Source organism: Bos grunniens, chromosome 13, assembly GCF_055505025.1.
Source record: "Bos grunniens cultivar Pamir isolate PY7600 chromosome 13, Bosgru_T2T1.0, whole genome shotgun sequence".
NCBI classification, from domain to species: Eukaryota; Metazoa; Chordata; class Mammalia; order Artiodactyla; family Bovidae; genus Bos; species Bos grunniens.
In genome coordinates this window covers 52,557,554-52,583,534 of record NC_141177.1, presented here as the reverse complement: position 1 = coordinate 52,583,534, position 25,981 = coordinate 52,557,554, and the positions used below count along the sequence as shown (strand labels likewise).

Sequence of the window (25,981 nt, the reverse complement as noted above, 5' to 3'; positions counted from 1 at the left end):
GCTCAAACTCATGTCCATTGAGTCAGTGATGCCATCCAACCATTTCAACCTTTGTCGTCCCCTTTCCTCCTGCCTTCAATCTTCCCCAGCATCAGAGTCTTTTCTAATGAGTCAGTTCTTCGCATCAGGTGGCCAAATATTGGAGTTTCAGCTTCAGCATCAGTCCTTCCAATGAATATTCAGGATTGATTTCTTTAGGATGGACTGATTGGACCTCCTTGCAGTCCAAGGGACTCTCAAGAATCTTCTCTAACACCACAGTTCAAAAGCATCAGTTCTTCCATGCTCAGCTTTCTTTATAGTCCAACTCTCACATCCATACATGACTACTGGAAAAACCATAGCTTTGACTAGACAGACCTTTGTTGGCAAAGTAATGTCTTTGCTTTTTAATATGCTGTCTAAGTTGGTCATAGCTTTTCTTTCAAGGAGCATGCATCTTTTAATTTCATGGCTGAAGACACCATCTGCAGTGATTTTGGAGCCCCAAAATATAAAGTCTACCACTGTTTCCATTGTTTCCCCATCTATTTGCCATGAAGTGATGGGACCAGATGCCATGATCTTTGGTTTCTGAATGTTGAGTTTTAAGCCAACTCTTTCACTCTCCTCTTTCACTTTCATCAAGAGGCTCTTTAGTTCTTCTTCACTTTCTGCCATAAGGGTGGTGTCATCTGCATATCTGAGGTTGATATTTCTCCTGGCAATCTTGATTCCAGCTTGTGCTTCTTCCAGCCCAGCGTTGCTCATGATGTACTCTGCATAGAAGTTAAATAAGCAGGGTGACAATATACAGCCTTGACATACTCCTTTCCTGATTTGGAACAAGTCTATTGTTCCATGTCCAGTTCTAACTGTTGCTTCTTGACCTGCATACAGATTTCTCAGGAGGCAGGTCAGGTAGTCTGGTATTCTCATCTCTTTAAGAAATTTCCACAGTTTGTTGTGGTCCACACAGTCAAAGGCTTTGACATAGTCAATAAAGCAGAAGTAGATATTTTTCTGGAACTCTCTTGCTTTTTCAGTGATCCAAAGGGTGTTGGCAATTTGATCTCTGGTTCCTCTGCCTTTTCTAAATCCAGCTTGAACATCTGGAAGTTCATGGTTCATGTACAGCTGAAGCCTGGCTTGGAGAATTTTGAGCATTACGTTGCTAGCGTGTGAGATGAGTGCAATTGTGCGGTAGTTTGAACATTCTTTGGCATCACATTTCTTTGGGATTGGAATGAAAACTGACTTTTTCCAGTCCTGTGGCCACTGCTGAGTTTTCCAAATTTGCTGGCATATTGAGTGCAGCACTTTCACAGTATCATCTTTTGGGATTTGAATTAGCTCAACTGGCATTCCATCACTTCTTCTAGCTTTGTTCATAGTGATGCTTCCTAAGGCCCACTTGACTTCGCATTCCAGGATGTCTGGCTCTAGGTGAGTGATCACACCATAGTGATTTTCTGGGTCATGAAGATCTTTTTCCATAGTTCTGTGTATTCTTGCCACCTCTTAATATCTTCTGCTTCTGTTAGGTCCATACCATTTCTGTCTTTATTGAGCCCATCTTTGCATGAAATGTTCCCTTGGTATCTCTAATTTTCTTGAAGAGATCTCTAGTCTTTCCCATTCTGTTGTTTTCCTTTATTTCTTTGCATTGAACACTGAGGAAGGCAGAGCTTAGAACTTAAAAAGTTGTTGAAGAAGTGAACTGAAAATCAATTCACCAAACATCAACTTGCCAATTTCACCATTGCTTCTAGAATTATAATTGTGTATCTCCAATCTAGTCTAGTACCTGGCACAGAAGACATAAGGGCAGAAAGAGGGCTTATGTCTGTGGAATAGGACAGTGCATTGCCGTTAAAGAAATTCCATTCAGGCATATGTAAAATATTCAGAGTTCTAGAAGTCCTACTCTGAAATATGAAACATAACTGAAATGAATCTCACTCTAGGTAGACAGAAAAATCTTAAGCATAATGATGAGGGGGAAAGCATGTGGCACAATTTCAATGAAACAAAACTAAATTGCTCCCAAACGACCCACTTACCTCCAAACTCTAATAATTAGGCCAATTTACTCTATATTTTATTAAAGTTCATTGACACATATATTTTCAAAAAATACTGAGCCTACATATTGTCTCTAGTTTCCAGCTCAATGGTATAGTGCCGTTCTCTGAGTCTGTTCTTTTTTTTTTTTTTCCTTTAATGTTCTATGTTCTTTTTATCTCTCTCTCTCGACTCCATACCCATCAGAATTGGTAGTGCTGTTTTCTCTGACTGGGCTGTAATAGTAATTGCAGACTTTCCTCCCTCAGTCTCTCTGACTGTTCAGATTTCATATGTGAAGTACAAAAATCTTGTGGCAATTGTGTTTATAGCTCTGGCTAACCCTTTCCCCTCCCGGAGAAGGAAATGGCAACCCACTTAAGTATTCTTGCCTGGAGAATTCCATGGACAGAGGAGCTTGGCAGGCTACAGTCCATGGGGTCGCAAGAGTCGGACACGACTTATCGACTAAACCACCACCACCACCAACAACACTTTCCCCAGTACCTTCTGGGCAGGTGTATGCAGCGCTGAAGTTTGCAAGTCTTCTGTAAAATGCCAGAAGCCTCCTTTTTGTGTTGGGGCTGGGGTTGGGGCCGGAGGGGTGTGGGGGGGTTGGGGCGGGGAGGTCACTCCTATTTGCACAGTTGTGCACTGCAGCTTTTATTGTGCACTTATCGTCCTCTGTGTTCTGTGCTCTCTCTCTATGGCAGAAGGCCATTAATAGCCCCATGCCTGCCAATTAAGAAGAGAACAAGTTCCAGGCTGAAAATAGACCCCAAAGGGCTGCCTCATAGAAACCCCGTAGTTTCTGCAGAGAAACTATGAAATCTACCTGCATACTTTAATCTCACTAAAACGGGGGTCCTCAACCCCGCATTACCAGTTGAGCTCCACCTCCTGTCAGATCAGCCTGTCAGCATTAGACTCTGGTAGGAGATCAAACCCTGCTGTGAACTGTGCATGCGAAGCATCTAGGCTGAGGGCTCCTTATGAGAATCTAAGGCCTGATGATCTGATTCTGTGTTATGGTGAGTTGTATAATTATTTCATTATGTATCACAATGTAATAGTAACAGAAATAAAGCACCCAATAAATGTAATGTGATTAAATCATCCCCAGACCATCCCTTCCATCACACCACCCCACCCCTTCATCCATGGAAAAACTGTCTTCCAAAAAACCAGTTCCTGGTGCCAACAAGGATGGAGATCACTGCGCTGAAAGACACATTCTAGCTTAGAGTGGTGTTGGGTCTAATTTGTTCTTTAATCTTTTCTTATCTTTTAAGTATGGGCTACATTGTATGTGATCATAGGAAGCATCAACTAGTTCTGCCTGAGAACGTTAGAGGAATTTCCTGGAGGAGACGACATTTCTTAAGTGATATTTTTTCATGAAGACTCACAGCTTGTGAGCTTGAAACTTACCAACATTGCTCTTTCAAATCTATATCAATTAAATATGTGGTTTGGCACTTTTCTAGTAAAAGCAATAGTGTTTTGTCAATTTATCAAAGTTTCTGGCCCCTGGAGATACTCCAGGAACACATCTGTAAGATCACCAGCAGGAAGGAGGGAAAGAGCCAATGAACCCATATGGAACGTTGAGTCTCTTATTAAATGATACTTTGATTCCATAAACTGAAGGAACTAGCTACAGTCTCAAGGAATAAAGCATTGAACAGTGAGTTCTTGGACATCATCAATGGAAAATATTGCCCTCTGTAGTGACTGGCAGCTACAGAGTGATTCTATAAATAGACAAACATCTTCTGTTATGACCACCATGTGAAATATTTAGCTGTTGGAAGCCTGACTTGCAGAAGAGCACTCTCAAGCAAAAATTAATGGCCATGCTAGCCACAAGTCCTAAAGTTCTCTGTCAAACAGTCTAATCAATCCTTTATGCATTGCACACCAATATATGTCAAACACTTGGATTCCAGATGATTGCAGTGGCTTGATATAAAGTGGCCCCATAACTCAGTATTCCTCTTTCTCTCTTTATTTTCACCTTGTCTTACATATGCGCTGTACCCGTTACAAATTTGTCCTATACCCACTGTGCCCCTAAATGATGACTTTTTTAATCAATCACTTCCTCTAAAAAGGAATAATGCAGGACATATATAAGAGTTTCCAAAGTCAGCGTAACAAAGGTGTGTGCTGGGTGCCAGACACTTGGACAGGTCGTTTTACCTGTGCTATATAATTTAATTTCATTCTTATGACAGCCTATGAATGTGCACTGTTGCTCTGATTTACAGATGGGAAAACTGATGCTCAGAAAGTCACAAAGGACCATCCTCAAAGGGATGTGGTTCTCTGGCAAAGGGGGGAAATGGTTTCAGAATTTCATTTAAAGGAACAAAGTGAAAGAACAAATATTTAATGAAATATTTAAAAGAGTTAAACTCACTGGGACACAAAGTCAGTTAGTAGTTATCAGAGTCTTGAGAAAGAGAAAATGGGGAATTATTGCTTAATGTTTACAGAGGTTTTGTCTGGAGTGATGAAAAAGTTTTGGAAACAGATGCTAATGGTGGTTGTAAAACATGGTGAATGTAATTAATGCCACTGAACTGTACATTTAAAAATTATGGTCTAGTGGTTAAGAATCCACCTTCCAATGCTGGAGACGTGGGTTCAATCCCTGTTTGGGGAGCTAAGATTGCAACTGAAGAGCTGCAACTAGAGAAGCTTGAGTGCACTGCAACAAGAGAAAAAGCCTACATGCCGTAACGAAGACTCCACACAGACAAATTTTTAAAAACCCACAAAACTGATAAAATGGCAAATTGTATGCTATATATATTATGTGCTTCCCAGGTGACTCAAATGGTAAAGAATCTGCCTGCAGTGCAGGAGACCTGGGTTCGATCCCTGGGTTGGGAAGATCCCCTGAAGGAGGGCTTGGCAACCCACTCCAATATTCTTGCCTGGAGAATACCTATGGACAGAGGAACCAGGCGAGCTACAGTCCATGGGGTCGTAAAGAGTCTGACATGACTGAACGACTAAGCACAGTAAAGGTGGCTCAGTGGTGAAGAATCTCCTGCCAATGTAGGAGACTGGAATTCAATCCCTGGGTTGGGAATATCCCCTGGGGAAGGAAATGGCAACCCACTCCAATAGTCTTGCCTAGGAAATCCTAGGGACGGAGGAGCCTGGTGGGCTGTAGTCCATGTGATCGCAAAAGAGTCAGACATGACTTAGCAACTAAACAACAACATATATATTTTACTATAATAAAAAAAGATGGGAGAGGAGGGGAAAAAAAGCAACAATGTGAGAGCTTCAAAGGACACTCCGTTTTACTCAGTTCCCAGTAGATTTTTTCTGCCATCCCTTGGATGTGTCTGGTTGGTGCTCCAGCGGGACACTGTCTCTGGCCGTGGTTTTGTCCTTGACCGTGTATCTTCATCACTTTCAGGATATCCTTTCTTTTTTCCAAGTGAAACCCCTTAATTTGTGAAATGAAAAGCTGTGGAATTGGGATCTTTGCTGATAGAAACTTGGTGCAGACTTATTTGTGTTACAAAAGAAAGTAAACAGAGGATAAACAGTGGCATTTGTTCTTTTCAGAGACAATAGATTTCCGTGTTAGAATGCACAGTAGCTTCCATTAAGCCTAAGAATTTTGCTTTTAAAAATTTTGAAGTGTATTTCTGACTGTGTGCTCTAGACAAAATAAAACACCTAGAATGGAGAGGTTTGTTTGTTTTTGTTTTTTCATTATTAGGCCTAGACATGCTCCTCCTAGCTGTTTTGGGGGGAATAATCTGTGAAATTGTCATAGTCAGTTTTATTGTATACCTTTTTATATCTCCAGTTTTGACACAGTGGACCTGGCTAGTAAATGAGTCATGGAATGATCAGTCATCACAGTATATTTAATTTAGCTGAAAAATGGCAAATGAAACAGTTCTGATATATGGCTACTTCGGATACAAGTTATTGATTATGAAGTTTTTTTAATGGAAATTATTGTTGAATTATCCAAGGAAGCATAGCTCTGACTAATGAGATAAAATTAAGCAAAAGAAAAATGTGAACTGAATATCAAGAAATACTTCCAGTAGATGAGCTTGGGATTAAATCGGACGGAGAAGTCCCAGTGGAAGTGGCTGGGGGACATTTAACACCATACATGTTACTTTGAGCTGCAGTGAACTTAAACAATTTACAAGCGACAGACTCTGACTTTGGCAGGATGATGAGTGAGATCATATCTCTAGTTTCATTGATTCTCTTACCCTGGTATACATTCACAGCCTCACATCCCCTATGGACAGAATTTATGTGTGTGTTAAATTTTCTGATTATCGTTTTTTTTTTTTTCCAGGACACACTCTTTTTAGAGCATCGCCTGGTCCCATCAGAAATGTCTTCCTTAAGTGGGAAAGTTCAGACAGTCCTGGGCCTTGTGGAGCCTGGCACACTGGGCCTCACCCTGACCCACGAACATTTGACAATGACCTTCGACTGCTGTTACTACCCACCTCCTCCAAGCCACGAAGCTATCTCCAAGGAGCCTATTATAATGAAAAATTTATTTTGGATCCAGAAAAACCCTTATTCCCATAAAGAGAATCTGCAGCTGAATCAGGAGACTGAAGCCATCAAGGAAGAACTGTTGGATTTTAAAGCCAAAGGTGGAGGAGCTTTGGTGGAAAACACCACCACTGGGCTGAGCCGAGACGTGCGGACCTTGAAGTGGCTTGCGGAAGAGACTGGCGTCCACATCATAGCGGGAGCTGGCTTTTATGTGGATGCGACTCACTCTTCAGAGACCAGAGCCAAGTCAGTGGAGCAGGTATCAATAAAAGCCTTCATTTCTTGGACAATTGTTGTTGTTGTTCTTTAGTCTCTAAGTCATGTCCAACTCTTGCAACCCCATGGACTATAGCCCACCAGGCTCCTCTGTCCATGGGATTTCCCAGGCAAGGATACTGGAGTGGGTTGCCGTTTCCTCCTCCAGGGCATCTTCCCGATCCAGGGATTGAACCCTTGTCTCCTGGTTGGCAGGTGGATTTTTTACCACTGAGCCACCAGGGAAGCCCTTCTTGGACATTTGTGTGTAAATTCAGAACAGTCAGCCCTTCAGACCTTGGATTATCCCTACACGTCATCTACATTTGGAAATGTCATTGGCTCAGAGGCATGCTATGGAAATTTGCCAGCTAGCAAAGACATCTGTCACTGGGACCTAAATTAGGAACATTTCATTTTACAAAGAAACAGTGTCCTGGAAGAAGATCTTAATGCATGGGTCACCAAAAAACCTGATATGTTCATACTTTGATTCACGTATATGATATCGGCTCAGTAGTGGTGGCACAGATTTGTGTAAATCTCAACTTTCCATTGTAAGCTTCAGTTATGCAACCTCAGTTTTCTTTCTGGATTTTATAATGTAACCAGCAATAAAAATTCACTCTAGGGTGAAACTTGGCAGGCAGAGACTTGGCACTTTTGCAAATATGTTTCCTTCTCCTTTTACAAAACAAGACGGGTAGAAGAAAATCCACTTTCCTGTTTTTGTTTAAATAGGATCTTAAGCAAGAATGGGCAGAAGGAAAAGTAAATCTTTCAGGGATTAAAGAGAAAGAATAAGCCACAAAGCTTTTTTTGCATGTGTATGTGTGCTCCTTCTATATATACACATAATACAAATGTATATGTATTTACATGTATATGTATATATTCATGTGTATCTTCCATTATCTGTTTCATAGGCATAGAATGTCAGCTGCAGCCTTTGTAAAGAATCAGTCTTTAAAATACTTTATATTTCAGATTTTTATCTGCATTTTTCCAATAAGGCCATTCTCTTTTTAATTGGTGTCTTATTTATTGATTGATTTTTGGCCACACCATGCAGCATGCAGGATCCTAGTTCCTTGACCAGGGATTGAATCCAGGCCCCCTGCATTAGGACACATGGACTCCCAGTCTGTGGGTGTGCTCAGTCATGTCCAACTCTTTGCCAACCCATGAACTATAGCCTGCCAGGCTCCTCCGTCCATGGGATTCTCCAGGCAAGGATACTGGAGTGGGTTGCCATTTTCTATTCCAGGGGATTTTCCCAGGAATCAAACCCGAGTCTCTGTGTCTCTTGCATTGGCAGATGGATTCTTTACCACTGAACCACCAGGGAAGCCCAGGGATATATTCAAATATATATATATATATATATATATATATTTAATTGGTCTCTTTATATACATTGATATTATTTGAAGACTATCCTGATATCAGGGATTACACATTCTTCTAACCACACATAGCAGTAAATATAAATAGGAACTCCCCCAAAATGTCATCTTAGAATTGTATGCTGTGAATTTGCTTTGCTGCATAGTGTAGCTTCCCTGATGGCTCAGATGGTAAAGAATCTGCCTGACCCAGGTTCGGTCACTGGGTCGGGAAGATTTCCTGAAGAAGGGAATGGCAATCCACTTCAGTATTCTTGCCTGGAGAACTCCATGAACAGAGGAACCTGGAGGACTATAGTCCATGGGGTTGCAAAGAGTTGGACATGACTGAGTGACTATACTTTCTTTTTCATAGTGTAAAGGGAACTTCCCAGGAGGCTGAGTGGTAAAGAATCCACTTGCCAATGCAGGAGACATGAGTTCAATCCCTGGGTCAGGAAGATCTCCTGGAGAAGGAAAAGGCAATCCACTCCAGTATTTTCACCTGGGAAATCCCATGGATAGAGAAGCCTGACAGGCTACAGTCCACGGAATCACAATGAGTCAGATACAACTTAGCAACTAAACAACAAAAACAGTAGGGTAAAGGACAGAATAAATAATAGAGAATTAAAGAATTACTTGTTACGGTTGACACAGACTCAAAGACAGTCTTTTTACATTCTACATGCCCCTGAGATTAAATTATGGATTTTTATCTCAATGAATGAATGAATGTACAAGGTATGTACTCTTCTTAAGTCACTTTTCCCCATGTAGCTTCCTAAATCCATGAATTTCTTGTAAATAATCACAGTAAGATACTATTAAATCTTTGATTTAGAGTAACTTGTATTTTTTATGTTTTTTTTTAATTAAAATTTTCTTTGGAGTATATTTGATTACCAATGTTGTGTTAGTTTCAGATGTCCAGCAAAGTGATTCAGTTATACATATACATGTAACTTTTCAAATTCTTTTTTTTTTTTTTTTTGGCCACATTTGCAGCATGTATCATCTTAATTCCCCAACGAAGGATTGAACCCGGGCCCCCTGCATTGGAAGCATAGAGTCTTAACCACTGGACTACTCTAAAATTCTTTTAGAATAACTTGTTGAATTTGAGATTTTGCCAGTAAAATGCCTTTCTCATTTGCCAATATTAACTGAACGAATGTTGAATATATTTATACATTTTTAAAAGAATGAGTGACTCAATGAATAAATTCATTCACATACTGTATTGACTCTCTGTTGATAAAATCCAGTTTATAAATTTTCATTCTCACTCTTCCTTAGCTTACTGATGTCCTTGTTAATGAAATTCTCTGTGGAGCCGATGGAACCAGTATCAAGTGTGGTGTTATTGGGGAAATTGGTTGCTCCTGGCCTCTGACTGACAGTGAAAGAAAGGTTCTGCAGGCAACAGCTCACGCCCAGACTCAGCTTGGCTGTCCTGTTATTATTCATCCCGGAAGGAATCAAAGTGCACCGTTTCAGATTATCCGAGTGTTGCAAGAAGCTGGAGGAGACATCTCCAAAACCGTTATGTCACACATCGATAGGTAAGCAGAACATCTACCAATTAATGTCAACCATCTCATGATTCATGGATGATCAAATAAATAGAATCATCAGACCAATGAAACACTAGAGAAAACTACTAACTACACGTTAGATAGTATTTAGAAAGTTTTACCATAAACATTAATAAAAGTCACTGATGCCATTTTTGTGTCCCTACTCTGTGTTAGTACCCTAGGTATTTTGCGTAAGTCATTTCTTTTAATTTAGTTAATCCTTCATAACCCTTCATGGTATTCATGCTGCTGCTGCTGCTAAGTCGCTTCAGTCGTGTCCGACCCTGTGCCACCCCACAGACGGCAGCCTACCAGGCTCCCCGTCCCTGGGATTCTCCAGGCAAGAACACTGGAGTGGGTTGCAATTTCCTTCTCCAATGCATGAAAGTGAAAAATGAAAGTGAAGTCGCTCAGTCGTGTCCGACTCTTTGCGACCCCATGGACTACACCCTACCAGGCTCCTCCGCCCATGGGATTTTCCAGCAAGAGTACTGGAGTGGGGTGCCATTGCCTTCTCCGATGGTATTCATAATCCTTCATAATACCTTCAAAGGTATCACTGCTTTGCCTCAAGGTATGATGTCACAGTTGGTGTCAATTCCAACTGCTTAGTATTTACCAGTAGATAGAGTGATAAATTTATCTGCAAATATAAAGGGAAGGCAAATTGGTTTCATTCTGAGAATAAAAACACGCATATAAATGTTGAGGTTTGCTGTTGTGACTGATGGTTTGAATCATCTGAATTTTGGAAAATGCAATGCTAAAAAAGTAATAGTAATACATATATTATTTGTTTGGTGATATTATATCTTAGTTTCCTATCATTCTGTAACAAATTATAAGAAACTGGGAGGCTTCAAGCAGTAGAAATGTATTCTCTGACAGCTCTGGAGGCCAGCAGTCTGAAATTAAGGTGTTGGCAAGGCTGTGCTTCCTCCAAGGACATACAAGGAGGAGCCTTCTTTGCTGTTTTCACCGTCTGGTGGTTCCAGGCTTTCTTTGGCTTGTAGCCGCCTAAATTCAATTTATGCTCTGTCTTCAGATGGCCTCCTCAAGCCCATCTGTGTCTCCTCTTTTGTTTCTTATGAGGACTCCCGTCATTAGATTTAATGCCCACCCAGATCATCCAGAATGACCTCATCTCAAAATTGTCAACTTAATTACATCTGAAAAGACCCTCTTTCCAAAGAGGGTCACTTTCAAAGATTCAGAGAGTTGAAACATGGACATGTCTTTTTGAGGTCCACCACTCAGCCTCCTCATATTATATTAGATGTGTAGGGTCAGTAAAATAACTGACTATATAAACAGACAGTAGCTACAGTCATCAGAATGAAAACGTCCAACAATGTTGCAAAGGCTAGACACTGGTCCTTGCACTGAATTGATGAAGGAATTAACATAGTACCAATGAGAATAATAATACATTACAATTGCTTCTATCTTGCAAAGTGGAATAAAGTCATGTTAGCAGACTGATAAATCCTGATCATGAGACCTGACAGTCTGCTATTTAATAAATTAATGTTCCTATGGAATGTATTGGCAAAATGCTTCATCTTGATAAAAACACTGTAAAATCTTGTGCAGAAAAAATATTAAACATGTTACAGTTGTGGCAGAACAGAGAAGCGAGTGTTAATGGGAAAACTGAGGGACATGGAGGTAAAGGCAGTTGTTCTGGCAGCTGGTATCCAGATCAATACTTGGCAATCTTCAGGAATCTTCTGGTTGTACTGATAAAATACAAGGATGCTTCTCGATAATGGTCACTGAGGTAGTACATCACAGTGTGAAGAATAGAATCTTTGGACCCAGAGACAACTTCTTTTAAATTTTGCCTCTACATTTGCTCTGAGGTCTTGGGTAGCTTCATTTGAATTTAAAATAATGTATTTTTTATCATATTTTGTATGATATGGAATATATGTAGCACCTTTAGTCAATAAGATGATTTTTAATTCTTTTTAAACAGTGTGAAATATATCAGACATGCAAAAGTGTATAAATAATATATTTTTTTTTAATTTAAAAATATTTATTAGGTTTTTGAAAACATTGTGTTTTGCTGTTACCATATAAACGCTCTCTATATATCCATTAGACTACAGTTGTTAATGGTGGTGTTCAAATATTCTATATTTCTACTGACTTTTTGATTTCTCAATCTATTGGTTACCATGAGAAGTATGTTAAAATCCATCATGGTGGATTTTTAGTTTCTGATTGTACGTATTTCAATTTTTGCATCATATATTGTGAAGCTATGTTATCACATGCATACAAATTATTATTTTTCCTGGTGAAATGAAATATATCAACATATATTGAGCTGCTCTACATTGTAATGTGAATACTGGGGAGGGGGTTTTAAAAGCTGTTTTACCTGATGTTGATGTGCCTATACCAATCTTTACATGTTTGTCTTTATAGTTTATGTGTGTCTTATATAAAAAGCATATGGCTGGGTTTGGAGTTTTACCCAGCCATATTCTTTTTATATGGTAAACCCAATTTTTTACATTCACTATGTCCACTGATTTTTTTGTCATAGTTACTGTTAAAATTTCTTGATTTATTTTTATTGTTTCATTTTCATCTCCATATTCTATTTTTCCCCTTCTTTGGAAGGTATGTATACTATTTATATTCTATTAGTGGTTACAGTAGAAAACTCAACCTGTATATTTAATGCATATAATTTTAAAAGTTTCGAATACAGTAAATATTTTTACCTTCCTTCCTTCCTTCCTAGTAATACAAGGACTTTAAAATCCTTCAGCCTCAGACATAATCTAAGTTATATGCTAAATTTTTCAGGACGTGGGGTCTACTTGATTTTTTAAAACCCAGTGATTAGATATTATTTTGTTATTAAAAACATGGTCAGTGTATATTTAGATTAATGTTTTTGCTTTTTTCCTTTGCTTACCATTTTTTCCTCACATGTCAGATCTTTATCCTTAAAATATTACTTATTTCCTGAGGTACATCATTTGATCTTCCTTTACTGAGGGTCTGTTTTGGTAATAAATACTTAGGTTTCATGTGTCTGAAAATGACTTTATTCCTTCGTTCATAAGGAATAATTTAATATAATAGATAATTTATAATAATGGATTAGAATGGATAATTCTATTTAAAAGTTATTCTCCCTAAGTCCTTTAAAGGTATTCCATTTTCAACTGACATGTATTATTGCTGTTATATCAGCTTTAAGTAATTGTGTTTCCTTTTAAGTTATCTGTCCGTTTTTCAGATTACTTGTACCATCTTTGTCACCTGTTCTGTATTTTACCCTATGAGCTATCTCGGTGTGAATTTCTTTTTTATTTTGTTGCTTGGAATTCCTGGGTAGGAAGGTATTTTCCATTGTTTCTGAAAAACTTCAGCCATTGTCTCTTCAAATATTGCTTCCTATTTCCTTATTATATATAAGTTGATACATGTAGGATCTTAATACCTGTACTTCGTTATTCATTTGTGTCTTTGAGCTGTAATTTCTTCAGTCTCATCTTCCTATTTACTACTTCTCTCTCCAGTGGAATCAATCTGCAGCTTAGTCCATCCGTTTGGTTTATAATATTAAGAACTATAGATTTTTTCTTCGATAAGTTTCATTTGGTTACTTTTAAGTTCTCCTTGGTTAATTTTGATCATTTATTTTTCCTTCATCATATTTTCAGCTTCATCTTTTAAAAATTATCAAAAATACAATCTTAACTTTGTAGTTAATAAACCTAATTTCCACTGTCTTTTTACTCTGACTTTATAGTTCGTTGGTTCTTCTGGCCCTCATTCATTATTTCCTTGTAAAATATTACTGTGATCTTAGATTGTTTGGAAATTATTATGAGTTCTAGGTTAGAGGGTATTTTCCTATTTTTTTTGTTTTGTCTTGTTTGTTTCTTATAGGGAGTTAGGGGGCATTACTAACTTGAGACTACTTTAAACTAAATTTTTAAAAATTATAAACCAGTTTTTACTGTGGTAAAATACATACTGCTGAAGAATTGATGCTTTTGAAGTGTGGTGTTGGAGAAGACTCTTGAGAGTTCCTTGGACTGCAAAGGAGATCCAACCAGTCTGTCCTAAAGGAGACCAGTCCTGAATATTCATTGGAAGGACTGATGCTGAAGCTGAAACTCCAGTACTTTGGCCACCTGATGTGAAAAACTGACTCATTAGAAAAGACCCTGATGCTGGGAAAGATTGAAGGCAGGAGGAGAAGGGGACGGCAGAGGATGAGATGGTTGGATGGCATCACCAACTCAATGGACATGAGTTTGAGTAAACTCTGGAAGTTGGCAATGGACAGGGAGGCCTGGCATGCTGCAGTCCATGGGGTTGCAAACAGTCAGACAGGACTGAGTAACTGAACTGAACTGAAAATACATATAACATAAAATTTACCACCTCAACCATTTTGAAGTGTCAAGTTTGGTTGTTTTTGGTACATTCATATTGTTTGGCAACTAATATCTAGAACTCTCTTCATCTTGCACAACCGAAACTCTATGCCCATGAAACAACAATATCCCCTCTCCCCTCGATGCTCCCTACCCCCAGTCCATGGCAACCACCATTCTACTGTCTCTATGAATGTGACTACTGCAGGTATCTCATATATGTAGAATTGAACTGTGTTTGTCTTTTTGTGACAGCTTAGATGTTTGAGGGTTTTAGAACCACACAGATGCTATGAATTTTGGCCCCTAAATTCAGTAAGTACAGGTTTGTGGTTATTGATTCTCATGGAAGACTCTTTTCCTGACTACCTCCATTCCACCAGAAGACAAGACTGAGGAAGAAATAAAATCTCTAAAAACTCCTTCTGTGGGCCAGGTTTTTACTGAGTCCACCCACATGGGTGTTTTTGGGGGGAGTGAAAGGAGTACTCCCTTTATGTACTGGTGGAAGCTATATCTCTGATTGATCTCTGTTCATCCCCAGCACTTTCTCACTTCACCCTTTAAAACCCTCCAGGTAACAGAAAACAGCAATCTGATTAAAAAATGGGCAGAAGATCTGAATATATATTTCTCCAAAGAAGACATAGAAATGATGAACAGACACATGAAAAGATGCTCAATATCATTAGTCATCAGGCAAATTAAACCACAGTGAGATATCATCTCACACCTGTCAGAATGGCCATCATCAAAAAGAACACAAATAACAAATGTTGGCAAGGATGTGGAGATAAGGAAACCTTTGTATAGTGTTGGTGGGAGTGTAAGTTGGTACAGTCCCATGGAAAACAGTATGGAGGTTTCTCAGAAAACTAAAGATAGAAGGAGTATGTGACCCAGAACCTTCACTCCTGGATATAAAGCCCCAAAGCCAAAAACAATGATTCGAAAAGATATGTGCCCCCCCAATGCTCACAGTAGCATCATCTGCAATTGCCAAGATATGGAAGTAACCTCAGTGCCCGTCAACTGATGACTGGATAAAGAAGTGATATACAGTACTCCATTATATATAATGGAATACTGCTGCTGCTAAGTCGCTTCAGTCATGTCCGACTCTGTGCGACCCCAGAGACGGAAGCCCACCAGGCTCCCCCGCCCCTGGGATTCTCCAGGCAAGAACACTGGAGTGGGTTGCCATTTCCTTCTCCAATGCATGAAAGTGAAAAGTGAAAGGGAAGTCACTCAGTCGTGTCTGACTCTTAGCGACCCCATGGACTGCAGCCTACCAGGCTCCGCCATCCATGGGATTTTCCAGGCAAGAGTACTGGAGCGGGCTGCCATCGCCTTCTCCGAATGGAATACTACTCAGCCATAAAAAGGAATGAAATTTTGCCATTTGCAACTACATGGATAGATAGTGTACTACTAGAGAAAGACAAACACTATATGATATCACTTATGTGTGGAATCTAAAAAAATACAACAAACCAATGAATATAACAAAAAAGAAATAAGCTCACAGATAAAGAAAACAAACTAGTGGTTACCAGTGGGGAGAGGATAAGGGGAGGGACCAGGTAGCAGAAGGGGATTAAAAGGTATAAACTACTATGTATAAAATAAATAAGCCACAATGATATTCTATACAACACAGGGAATATAGTCAATATTTTATAACTAATAAATGGAATACAAGCTTTAAAAGTTGTGAATCACTATGTTGTACACTAGAAAGTTACATAATATTAAACATCAGTTACACTGCAATAAAAAAAAGCACGTGGGAAAAAGGCAGCTCTGGGTCACCCCTACACCTCATTTCTCTGCTCTCTCTTTTGTTTCTGCACCACCACCACCCACCCCAGCCACCCCGAGCAAGTCCTTTGCTTTCCTACCAGCTTAGACAGGCATTTTAAAATATGATCTTTTGTCCCTTTTCATTTTATTCATTATTTTATATATACTCTGCTTGGAAGTTTTCCTGTGAATGTTCAGCCTGCCCTACTGCTTAAACTGGCTCCAGCTTTCTTAAAGAATCTATCTGTTTATAGCTAGACATGTAAGCAAGTTAGAAAATGATGCCTGCTCAGTTGCTCAGTCATGCCCGACTCTTTGCAATGCCATGGAGGCTATAGCCCACCAGGTTCTTCTGTCCATGGGACTGCCCAGGTAAGAAGAGTGGGTTGCCCTTTCCTTCTCCAAGCCAGAAATTCAACTCACATCTCCTGCATTGGCATACGGATTCTTTACCACTGAGCCATCAGGGAAGCCCTAGAAAATTATGCTTGGCATTAATAGAACGTAACCTTTCACTGGAAATTGTGAGATAAACCTTAACTTCTAAAACAGTAGGACTTCTCTGTTCAGATAGTCAAACTATACCCCTGATCAGGGAACTAAGACCCTACATGCCATGCAGCCAAAAGGTTTAAAATAAAATAAAATGGAGTCTTTAAAAATATTTTAATAAAAAATATAAATATATATATGCATACATATATATGTCTGTATATATATCTGTTTATTTTTTGCTCATAAAATCAACATGTATAGGTACACATATATGTGTACACACACTTGTATATGTATTTTCTTTTGAGCGATAAAGCTACACTATCTCAGTTTCATTGACTGCCATTTCATTGCCTCTTTTAAAAATGGCCTGAGATGGAAGGTAGAGCTTGACCTGACATCAGCCAAACTCAGAGCACCCTAGAAAATCCTGAGACCAATCCTAGAACAGCCACCCATTCTGTACCCATACAGGGATGATTCAGGGTTCCAGTGTCTAAAAAAACAGTACTGTGCCTATAAGTATGAATATTTCAGAGCACAGGCAAATTAGGGGAAATGGCCTCACAAAAAGGAGTGCACTGGGAAAAACAAACCAAATAAAGTAACAGAAGAAAAAAGTCAGGGGGGCAGAGGCGGGCAACGTTAGCTTTTTGATGTGAGTGTTCACAGCAAGACAGTTGCCAGGCTAACGTTGGACTAGGTCATCTTTTCACAGACTCTCTGAGGTCCACTGCTGCACACACCGTCTGATCTGTATTGAAAGGGCAAGGACTTCAGCTTCTATAATGGGGACACATCACAAAAGAACATGTATCTCGTGTAACAAAACGCACAGACAACACACACAAAAAGAAGAGAATCCTGAAAACAAGCCTTCCAGGAAAACAACAACAGAAATTTGGGGGCATAAAGGAGAAGGTTCTGAACCCACGGGCTGTTGTGATTGCTGGTAGCAAGTTAAGGTGCTGGCTCTGTCCTGTGACCCTTTTTTAGGACACTGGGCTTTCTAGCTTTTAACAGGCTTTCAATCCCTGTAAAACTTCATTCTTCTCTTTAAAGGTAGGATTTCTATCATTTGAGAATACAAAATGCAATTACTTCAGAGTCAGAGTACTTAATGATAGGGAAATATAAGTAAATACATGATATATGATAAAAAATAAAATACTTCAGGGTGTCCATAATCCTGGACACCTTTAATTTATTAAAGCAATAAATATTTTCGAAGATATGTAACTCTTCACTCACTTTCAGACATAAGGCATTTTATCTTAAAATACGTGCATGTACACATACAACAACAACAAAACTGTGATAGGCCTAGCCCAGGGAAGCAGTTGGGACCCTGAGAGGGAAGGGTTAATGAATGGCCATCGCCTTAGGACACTCTAAACCACACTGTTGTCACGTGAACATTTGTGACCTGCTTCAGGTCATTTGCCTGGAGACAACAGCCTGACAAGATAAATCTGCTTCTGTGTCTAGTCCCCTCCCCTAACCATCTGTTCTCTTTAGGAAATGCAGGCCGGTGGAAGTGCCCAGGAATGCAGCGGGTGTAACCCTAGGGAATATCACAGGGGGGTGCCCTTGACAGTTACAGCCACCCAAAGTCAACATTTGTCAGAAAATAACACCAGCACTTCCGTGATGCTGTCTGGGTTTTTAATCCACAAAGGCTTTGTGCCTTTTAATCACTTACTAAAACTTGACTATCTGTTAAAACTCCAGCCACATTTTCAGGTGGCACGTCATCAGAGCCCTGCCTCTGGGCCTGGTCTGATACAGGATATATGTGATGGAAGAAGACAACCCAGGGAGAGTCTTGTTGCCACCTGCCTCCAAGGAAGTTTTCTCTGCCGTGGACTATAGAGTAGCTGTAGGTATTTTTATGACAACAAAATTCTTTCATTACCAAGGAGGGTGGGGTAGAGAGACATGGTTGGAAGGTATTTGGGCATTAGCTATTTACTGATCAAACTCCAAGCCCTTGGGAGGGCAACAGACAGGTGCTGTGCCTCAGTCTTTTTCTGCTTAATTATGTATTTAACAAAACAGAGGGCTTTGATGGAAACCCAGGGCCTAGAGTATGATTAGGGGCACAGTGATAATTAAGTGCAGGAACACAGCACATCTCTCTGAAAATTTCTCCCCATGGAAGGCAGAGGAATTTTACCTGAGGGTTTCTAAAAGAGAAGGCAGAGCACAGGGGATGGACTATCAACACATATTATTCTCTTTAGCCCTGATTATTCATGCCAAATTTGCCCACCTCTTTAAAGGATGCAATTTTGATACATTTTTTATGCTCTTAATTAGATGAAGTAATGGAGTGAAGAATAATTTCATTTATTCTTTCATTCACCAAATATTTGTTAAGTGTCTAAATACCATATATCAGACACTAGGATGTAGCAAGGAGAAAGACCCACTTTCTGGCTTCAACATGAGTATTCTATTCTAATTATGGTGGCTTAACCTTAAGGGTCGGACCCGACTGAGCGACTTCACTTTCACTTTTCACTTTCATGCATTGGAGAAGGAAATGGCAACCCACTCCAGTGTTCTTGCCTGGAGAATCCCAGTGACAGGGGAACCTAATGGGCTGCCGTCTACGGGGTCGCATAGAGTCGGCCAGGACTGAAGCGATTAGCAGCAGCAGCAGCAGCAGCAACCTTAAGGGTGTTTTTGTAAAGCCATCCCAAAATAATCATTTGGGATCCTTGGAACTGCATCCTTTTAATTCCTATGAATACTAGTGAATTAAAGTGAAATCATTCAAAAACAATTCCAGGCAGAAATTTAGCAAACTTAAACTTGACCAAAATATTTTAATATATGTAAATAGAATGGAAATACTTTAAAAAAATCGGAATGTTTTGCACGTGAAATGGTTTATAACATTTAGAATTCTCTGCATACAGTACTATATTTCTTAATAGTTTATTGTTAGGACTATGCTTATGCATGCATTATGTATGAAATGTATGTGGGGACAGAAATGAGTATGCATTGTAGAGTGTATACTTTATACACATTATATATAGTAAAGACAACTTATTTAGTCAAATTGGCTCAGATCTAACTACTGAGTGAGAAATGCAGGCACTTTCCTGGTACTCCAGTGGTTAAGAATCCACCTTGCAATGCAGGGGACATAGGTTCAATCTCTCTTCAGGGAACTGAGATCCCATATGCTGCAGGGCAACTAAGCCCGTGCACCACAACTAGAGAATCCGTGCACCACAATGAAAGATCCCAAAGATGCAACAAAGATCCCATGTGCCAAAACTAAGACCCGATGCAGTCAAATAAATAAATATTTTTTAAAAACCAAAAACAAGCAAAAAAAGAAATTAATCAGGAACAAAGTAAGGGCCTGATAAGCACATGAGAATTTTTAAAAGCAAATAATTACTAATGACACTGCTTCTTTCCCATTTCCTAATGTCCTCTGACATTTCTTCTGTTACCACTATTGCAGATGATAGGAAAATATAAGAAAAAGTAGGTGCTTTTAAACATGTCATCATAGCTACTGTATAAACTTAGTTTTTTCTGCAGTTAAATTTTACATAAGAATCTACATTGCAACCCGCAGAATGGGAGAAAATATTTGCAAATGAATCAAACAACAAGGGATTAATTTCCAAAATATACAAACAGCTAATGCAGATCAATTAAAAAAAAAGAAACAATCAAAAATGGACAGAAGATCTAAATAGATACTTCTCCAAAAAGACTCATGGATGGCTAAGAGGCACATGAAAAGATGTTCAGCGTCACTACTTATTAGAGAAACTCAAATCAAAACTACAATGAGGTATCACCTCACACCAATCAGAAAGGCTATCATCAAGTGGGGTAGGACAACTAAGAAAGTAGAGGGTAGGACAAATTGAGAAAGTAGCATTACATATATACACTGTGCTGTGCTTATTCGCTCAGTCATGTTGGACTCTTTTCAACCCATGGACTGCAGCCCACCAGGCTCCTCTGTCCATAGGAATTCTCCAGGCAAGAATACTGGAGTGGGTTGCCATGCCCCTCTCCAGGGGATCTTCCCAACCCAGGGACTGAACCCAGGTCTCCCGCATTGCAGGCAGATTCTTTACCAGCTGAGCTACCTGGGAAGCCCCGTATATACACTATCATGTGTAAAATAGCTAGCTAGTAGGAACCTGCTATATAACACAGGGAGCTCAGCGTGGTGCTCTGTAATAACCTAGACGGGTGGGGTGGTGGTGGAGGCAAGGCTCAAGAGGGAGTGCATGTGTGTGTGTGTATATATATATATATATATATACATATATGTATACATATATACATATGTATATATATATATATATATATATATATATGGCTGATTTGCATTGTTGTACAGCAGAAACCAACACAACATTGTAAAGCAATTATCCTCCAATTAAAAAAGAAAAGGAAAAAAAATCTCTTCAAACAACAAATGCTGGAAAGGGTGTGGAGAAAAGGGAAACCTCCTACACTGTTGATGGGAATATAAATGGATACAACCATTATGGAGAAAAACATGGAGGTTCCTTAAAAGCTAAAAATAAAGCTACCATATGATCCAGAAATTCCAATTCTGGGCATATATATGAAAAAAAAAATAATTCAAAAAGATACATGTATCCCAGTGTTCATTACAACACTATTTACAATAGCCAGGATATGAAAGCAACCTAGATACCCACTGACAGAGGATGGATAAAGAAGATGTGGTATATATCTACAATGGAATATTACTAAGCCATAAAAACAAACAAAATAATGCCATTTGCAGCCACGTGGATGGACCTAGAGACCACCTCTGTCTCAGAGAAAGACAAATATCATATGATGGCACTTATATGTGGAATCTTAAAGAAATGGTAAAAATGAACTTATTACAAAAATGGAAGTGGAGTCACACATATAAAGCAAATTTATGGTTATCAGGGGTGAAAGGAGGGAGGGATAAATTGGGAGGTTGGGATTGACATATACACACTACTATATAACTATATATAAAATAGATAACTAAAAAGAACCTAGTGTATAGTACAGGGAACACTACTGAATACTGTATAATGACCTATATGGGAAAAGAATCTAAAAAAGAGTGGATATTTTATATGTATAACTGATTCGCTTTGCTGTACAGTAGAAACTAACACAATATTGTCAAATCAACTATACCCCATAACATTTTTTAAGAAATCTACATTGATTTGTAGAGAGTACTCAGTGAGACAGAAACACACACAAAACATGAGCACATTTCAGTGTGATGTTGTGTAGTGACACTGGCCACAGCTATCCCTTCACGAATGCAGTGCATGTTCTATGCATCTGGGACAATGGAGAAAGAGAGGGTGCTAGGAACAGTGTCTGATCCTACCTCTGACAACAGCACCTGCTTTCTGAGTGACCTTGAGCAAGTCACTGACGCCTCCAAGTCTTTTACTCATCTGTCAAAGGGGTTAAGAAAAATTATTTTTTAACCCTTAAAGTGTTAGACAAATTTCCCCAAGTATTGCTTGTCATAGTTTTCCTTTTACTGTTTAAGAGAAGTAAAATAAAAGTAAAGAAAAAGACCTATTTAACAAGAAATAGAAAATCCAGACAAATATTGGACAAACTGAAATGGAGCAAAACTACATAGTATACCTAAAAGTGCTGAATAAAATGCAATTAATTAACTTATGTTGGTAATTGGCATGTGTTAATTATCCCAAATTGCACTCTTTAACGCAGACACTTGGGCGAATCAGCCCAATGTCAACAGCAAATGAAGACACTGGTCCTGTCTTCTCTCCAACACATTATAGCCACCAAAACCTCCCACAAGTAATTTTTTCTTCTAAAGCCATTTTTCATGCCTCTGACACCATTCCCAAGAAATGTGACATTTTAACAAATAGGATTGCCATGTCTATGAGATTTATCTTCACTCTCCTCAATACCATCATTCCATGAACTATGTATCGCTTTACATGAAAAACGCAACCTCTTTTGTGCTCTGTGGCAGCTGCAAAGTTCATATGGTAAAAAGCTCTTCCTAGGGTGGATAAACTGTGAAATGCATTTTAAAATGAAGTTTTAATTACATTTTGCAATTCAGAGCCAACTTCTGGTTTTAGTGTAATTTAAACAAGGGTTTTTCTGTCTTGCAGCCATCTGTTCCTTTTCCTTAAGCTTAGACTTATGTCATAATATTGAAAATGTGACGTCATTCTCTCCTATGACGTCATTAAACATCTCTGTAGGATAATGTGCCCAAGCAGACAACTGAATCATGTTTGTTCAAATATATAGATAATGGGGAATATGCAAAATAAACACATGGCAATCTAAATTATTTCTCTATTGCTTTTTATTCCCAGTTACTCTCTACAGTTGAGAAGCATAAAAGTAATCCTTTATCACAAAAAGAATCCTCTAAAGAAAGACAAAAGAATCTTTAAAATACCTACATGTATGTGAATAAACTAGTATATTAATGTGAATGTACCATGTGAATTGATGGTTTTGAGTTTGTGTGAAACCAAAGTTCCCGGTAAATATTTACTTGACGTAATAAATTATACTTTCTGGCTATAGACAATGTTTAGGCATTGTTGAGGGAATAGTCTTACATTTAAAACTTACACCATTCTATTCAGTTTCTGTTTTTGACATTAAAAATAAATTAATTGAAATTCATCAATTAAGAATTTTTCAGATTTTGTAATTCAGCTGTAACTGCCACTAGTAATATAGGAATATATGTGACTAATGTTTTAGAATTATAGTAACATTGAATTTATCAGATTATAGTAATTTATATATTAATTTCTTTTAGACATAATATAAATATTTTAAAAATTATTTTAGTTATTAAATCAATAGTTCTAGGTGAGTTTAATAATTCTTTTAAGTAGCTGTTGAAGAACTCTCATTAAATTGTAAAGAATCCCACATGGTATGATCTACACAAATATTCATTGGTTTTAAATTAAGAAATTCAGTGATGAGGGAGACAGAATTTTGGGGGGCGTTTCTTTTGTGGTAAACAATTTTTATAATAACCAGTCATTGAAATTCTACATTGTTTTAAATAAATCAGTTGTCTATAAGCATCCCCTTATTACTGTATTTTTAAATTAAAGAAAAATTTAATTACTTGGTCAAGTTCATAAGTTTCAGCACTGAATATATTCTGTGTTTCTGGATGTGTCAGGCTCTGAATTCAAGTCTCAAAATAGACCAACACATGATGCTTACCGTCCAGGCCCAGGAAGTCACAGGTTGGATGTCTGATGAATTCCAAAAAAGTCACTGCACAATATAATGGAAAGTGCACTAGCCTAGGAGCTAGAATTCCTGGATTCCTGATCAGTTAAGAGACCCAAGCTTTGGTTTCTTCATTTCTGCATTTGTGTTAATACCCAGCATCTGTATTTCACCAGTTCATTATGAGTTTCAGAACCTGCCCTTTCCATGCTCTTGGTAGCATTTAATGATGCCAACATCTAATGAACTGCCCACAGCAGGCCCAGGTTTCTCTTTCTCCACTTCTGTCATGATGGGGACCAAGTCCCATCACTTGACTCTTCCTTCTTGCCCTGTTCTGGTCTATGACAGCATGATTCGCCCAGATGCTAACCTAAATTCCCCTGCCCTTTGCACCCCCACAAAATAATAACTGTCTACCCCACTAAGATCTCCAAATACAGCCCCTCCTATCCATTCTTCTGTTGTTAACTTAACTCAGATCCTCATTTGTCCCCTAAACCACTGTAATTATCTCCAAACAGGAAATCACTCTGTTAGTTTTGCTCCCTAATCTAGCCTCCATGTTGCTACTATTTGGATCTTTCCAAACACAAATCTGCTTTACGTATCTCCATCCTGATTTACAACTCTTCAGAGGTTCCATGTCACCTGCAGCACAAAATCCAAACATCCTGGTTATTTGGTCCCTACCAATGTTTCCAACTCATCTCCTGTCCTTTCTAGATGCACAGGCAGAAGCTGGGCTAAAGCCACACTGACCACGATTTTGAGTAACCTGTGCTGAGTGTTCCTACATGCTTCTCACATGACCTCATCCCTCTGATGTGAATACAGTATTCTCTGATCTACTAGGCAGAGCCTTTCTTCAATATACATCTCATCAGAGATGTTTTTCTCTATCAAGCCTTTCTTGAATGAGCCAAGCAGTGTTTGGTATCTCCTCTGTGTCATCCCAGATCCTAGGAGTACTTTCTTAGACTCGGCAAGGTCTGAAAAGCAATGATCTGTTTCCATGTCTATTTTTCCTATTGGACAGTGATCTTCCTGAAGGACGGGATTCCATATTATTTGTCTTTGTTTTCCCAGCTCGTACATCATAGTAAATAAATGATCAACAATTTCTTATCAGATGGATGAATGGATGGATAGATGGATGCATCTCCCCTCATGCATGTTACTGCTGATAAATTCAGCCTTATCTTCCAGAAACAACAAGCTCTTTTACCTCTCAATAGGTGTTCTTCTGGATTATCCATTCTTCATCTGACACTTGAACCCCACCAACCTACATCTGAATAGTTTTCTTCAAGACTCAACTCAAATGAGTTGCCTCTTTCATTATCCTTTCACAATATTCTGTATGTATTATGGTTTTTCCTGTGGTCATGTATGGATGTGAGAGTTGGACTGTGAAGAAGGCTGAGCGCCGAAGAATTGATGCTTTTGAACTGTGATGTTGGAGAAGACTCGAGAGTTCCATGGACTGCAAGGAGATCCAACCAGTCCATTCTGAAGGAGATCAGCCCTGGGATTTCTTTGGAAGGAATGATGCTAAAGCTGAAACTCCAGCACTTTGGCCACCTCATGTGAAGAGTTGACTCATTGGAAAAGACTCTGATGCTGGGAGGGATTGGGGGCAGGAGGAGAAGGGGACGACAGAGGATGAGATGGCTGGATGGCATCACTGACTTGATGGACATGAGCCTGAGTGAACTCCGGGAGTTGGTGATGGACAGGGAGGCCTGGCATGCTGCGATTCATGGGGTCGCAAAGAGTCGGACACGACTGAGCGACTGATCTGATCCGATCTGATTGTACTATAAAAAGCTTTCAATGACAACAACTGTAATTATTAATTTAAATATGTGTTTGCTTCCATGACTTTCAGTTCTTTGAGACTGCTGCTTAAATTTCTTATTCATAGGAGTATTCCCAACACAAAAGCTAGCACAGGGTAGGTAGCAGTACAAGACAGTAAATGTTTGCTGAATTAATTCATGAAGGTGTGCTTGAGTGTACGAGATGAAATCATATATTTGCAAGTTCTTTGAAACCGGAAAAGCCCAAGACAAATGTTAGGTAATGTTATCATCTGGATCACACCCACGTATCATATCCTTTCCTCTGCTTCTTAGTTCTTTCTTCCCAGAGAGCTCACAGGCCCTTGTCTAAA

At 38.9% G+C, this 25,981-nt stretch overlaps 1 protein-coding gene across 2 annotated transcripts in view; it reads left to right on the top strand.

Annotated features, from left to right (window-relative positions):
• The window catches only part of PTER (phosphotriesterase related), a 76,702-nt gene that overhangs the window by 32,741 nt on the left and 17,980 nt on the right, over positions 1-25,981 (top strand). For both annotated transcript variants that reach the window (XM_086334181.1, XM_086334182.1), the window contains 2 exons: positions 6,392-6,862; positions 9,543-9,808. In XM_086334181.1, the coding sequence (XP_086190307.1) occupies positions 6,431-6,862; positions 9,543-9,808 (698 nt within the window). In that variant the 5' untranslated portion in view covers positions 6,392-6,430. The remainder of the gene's footprint in view (positions 1-6,391; positions 6,863-9,542; positions 9,809-25,981) is intronic.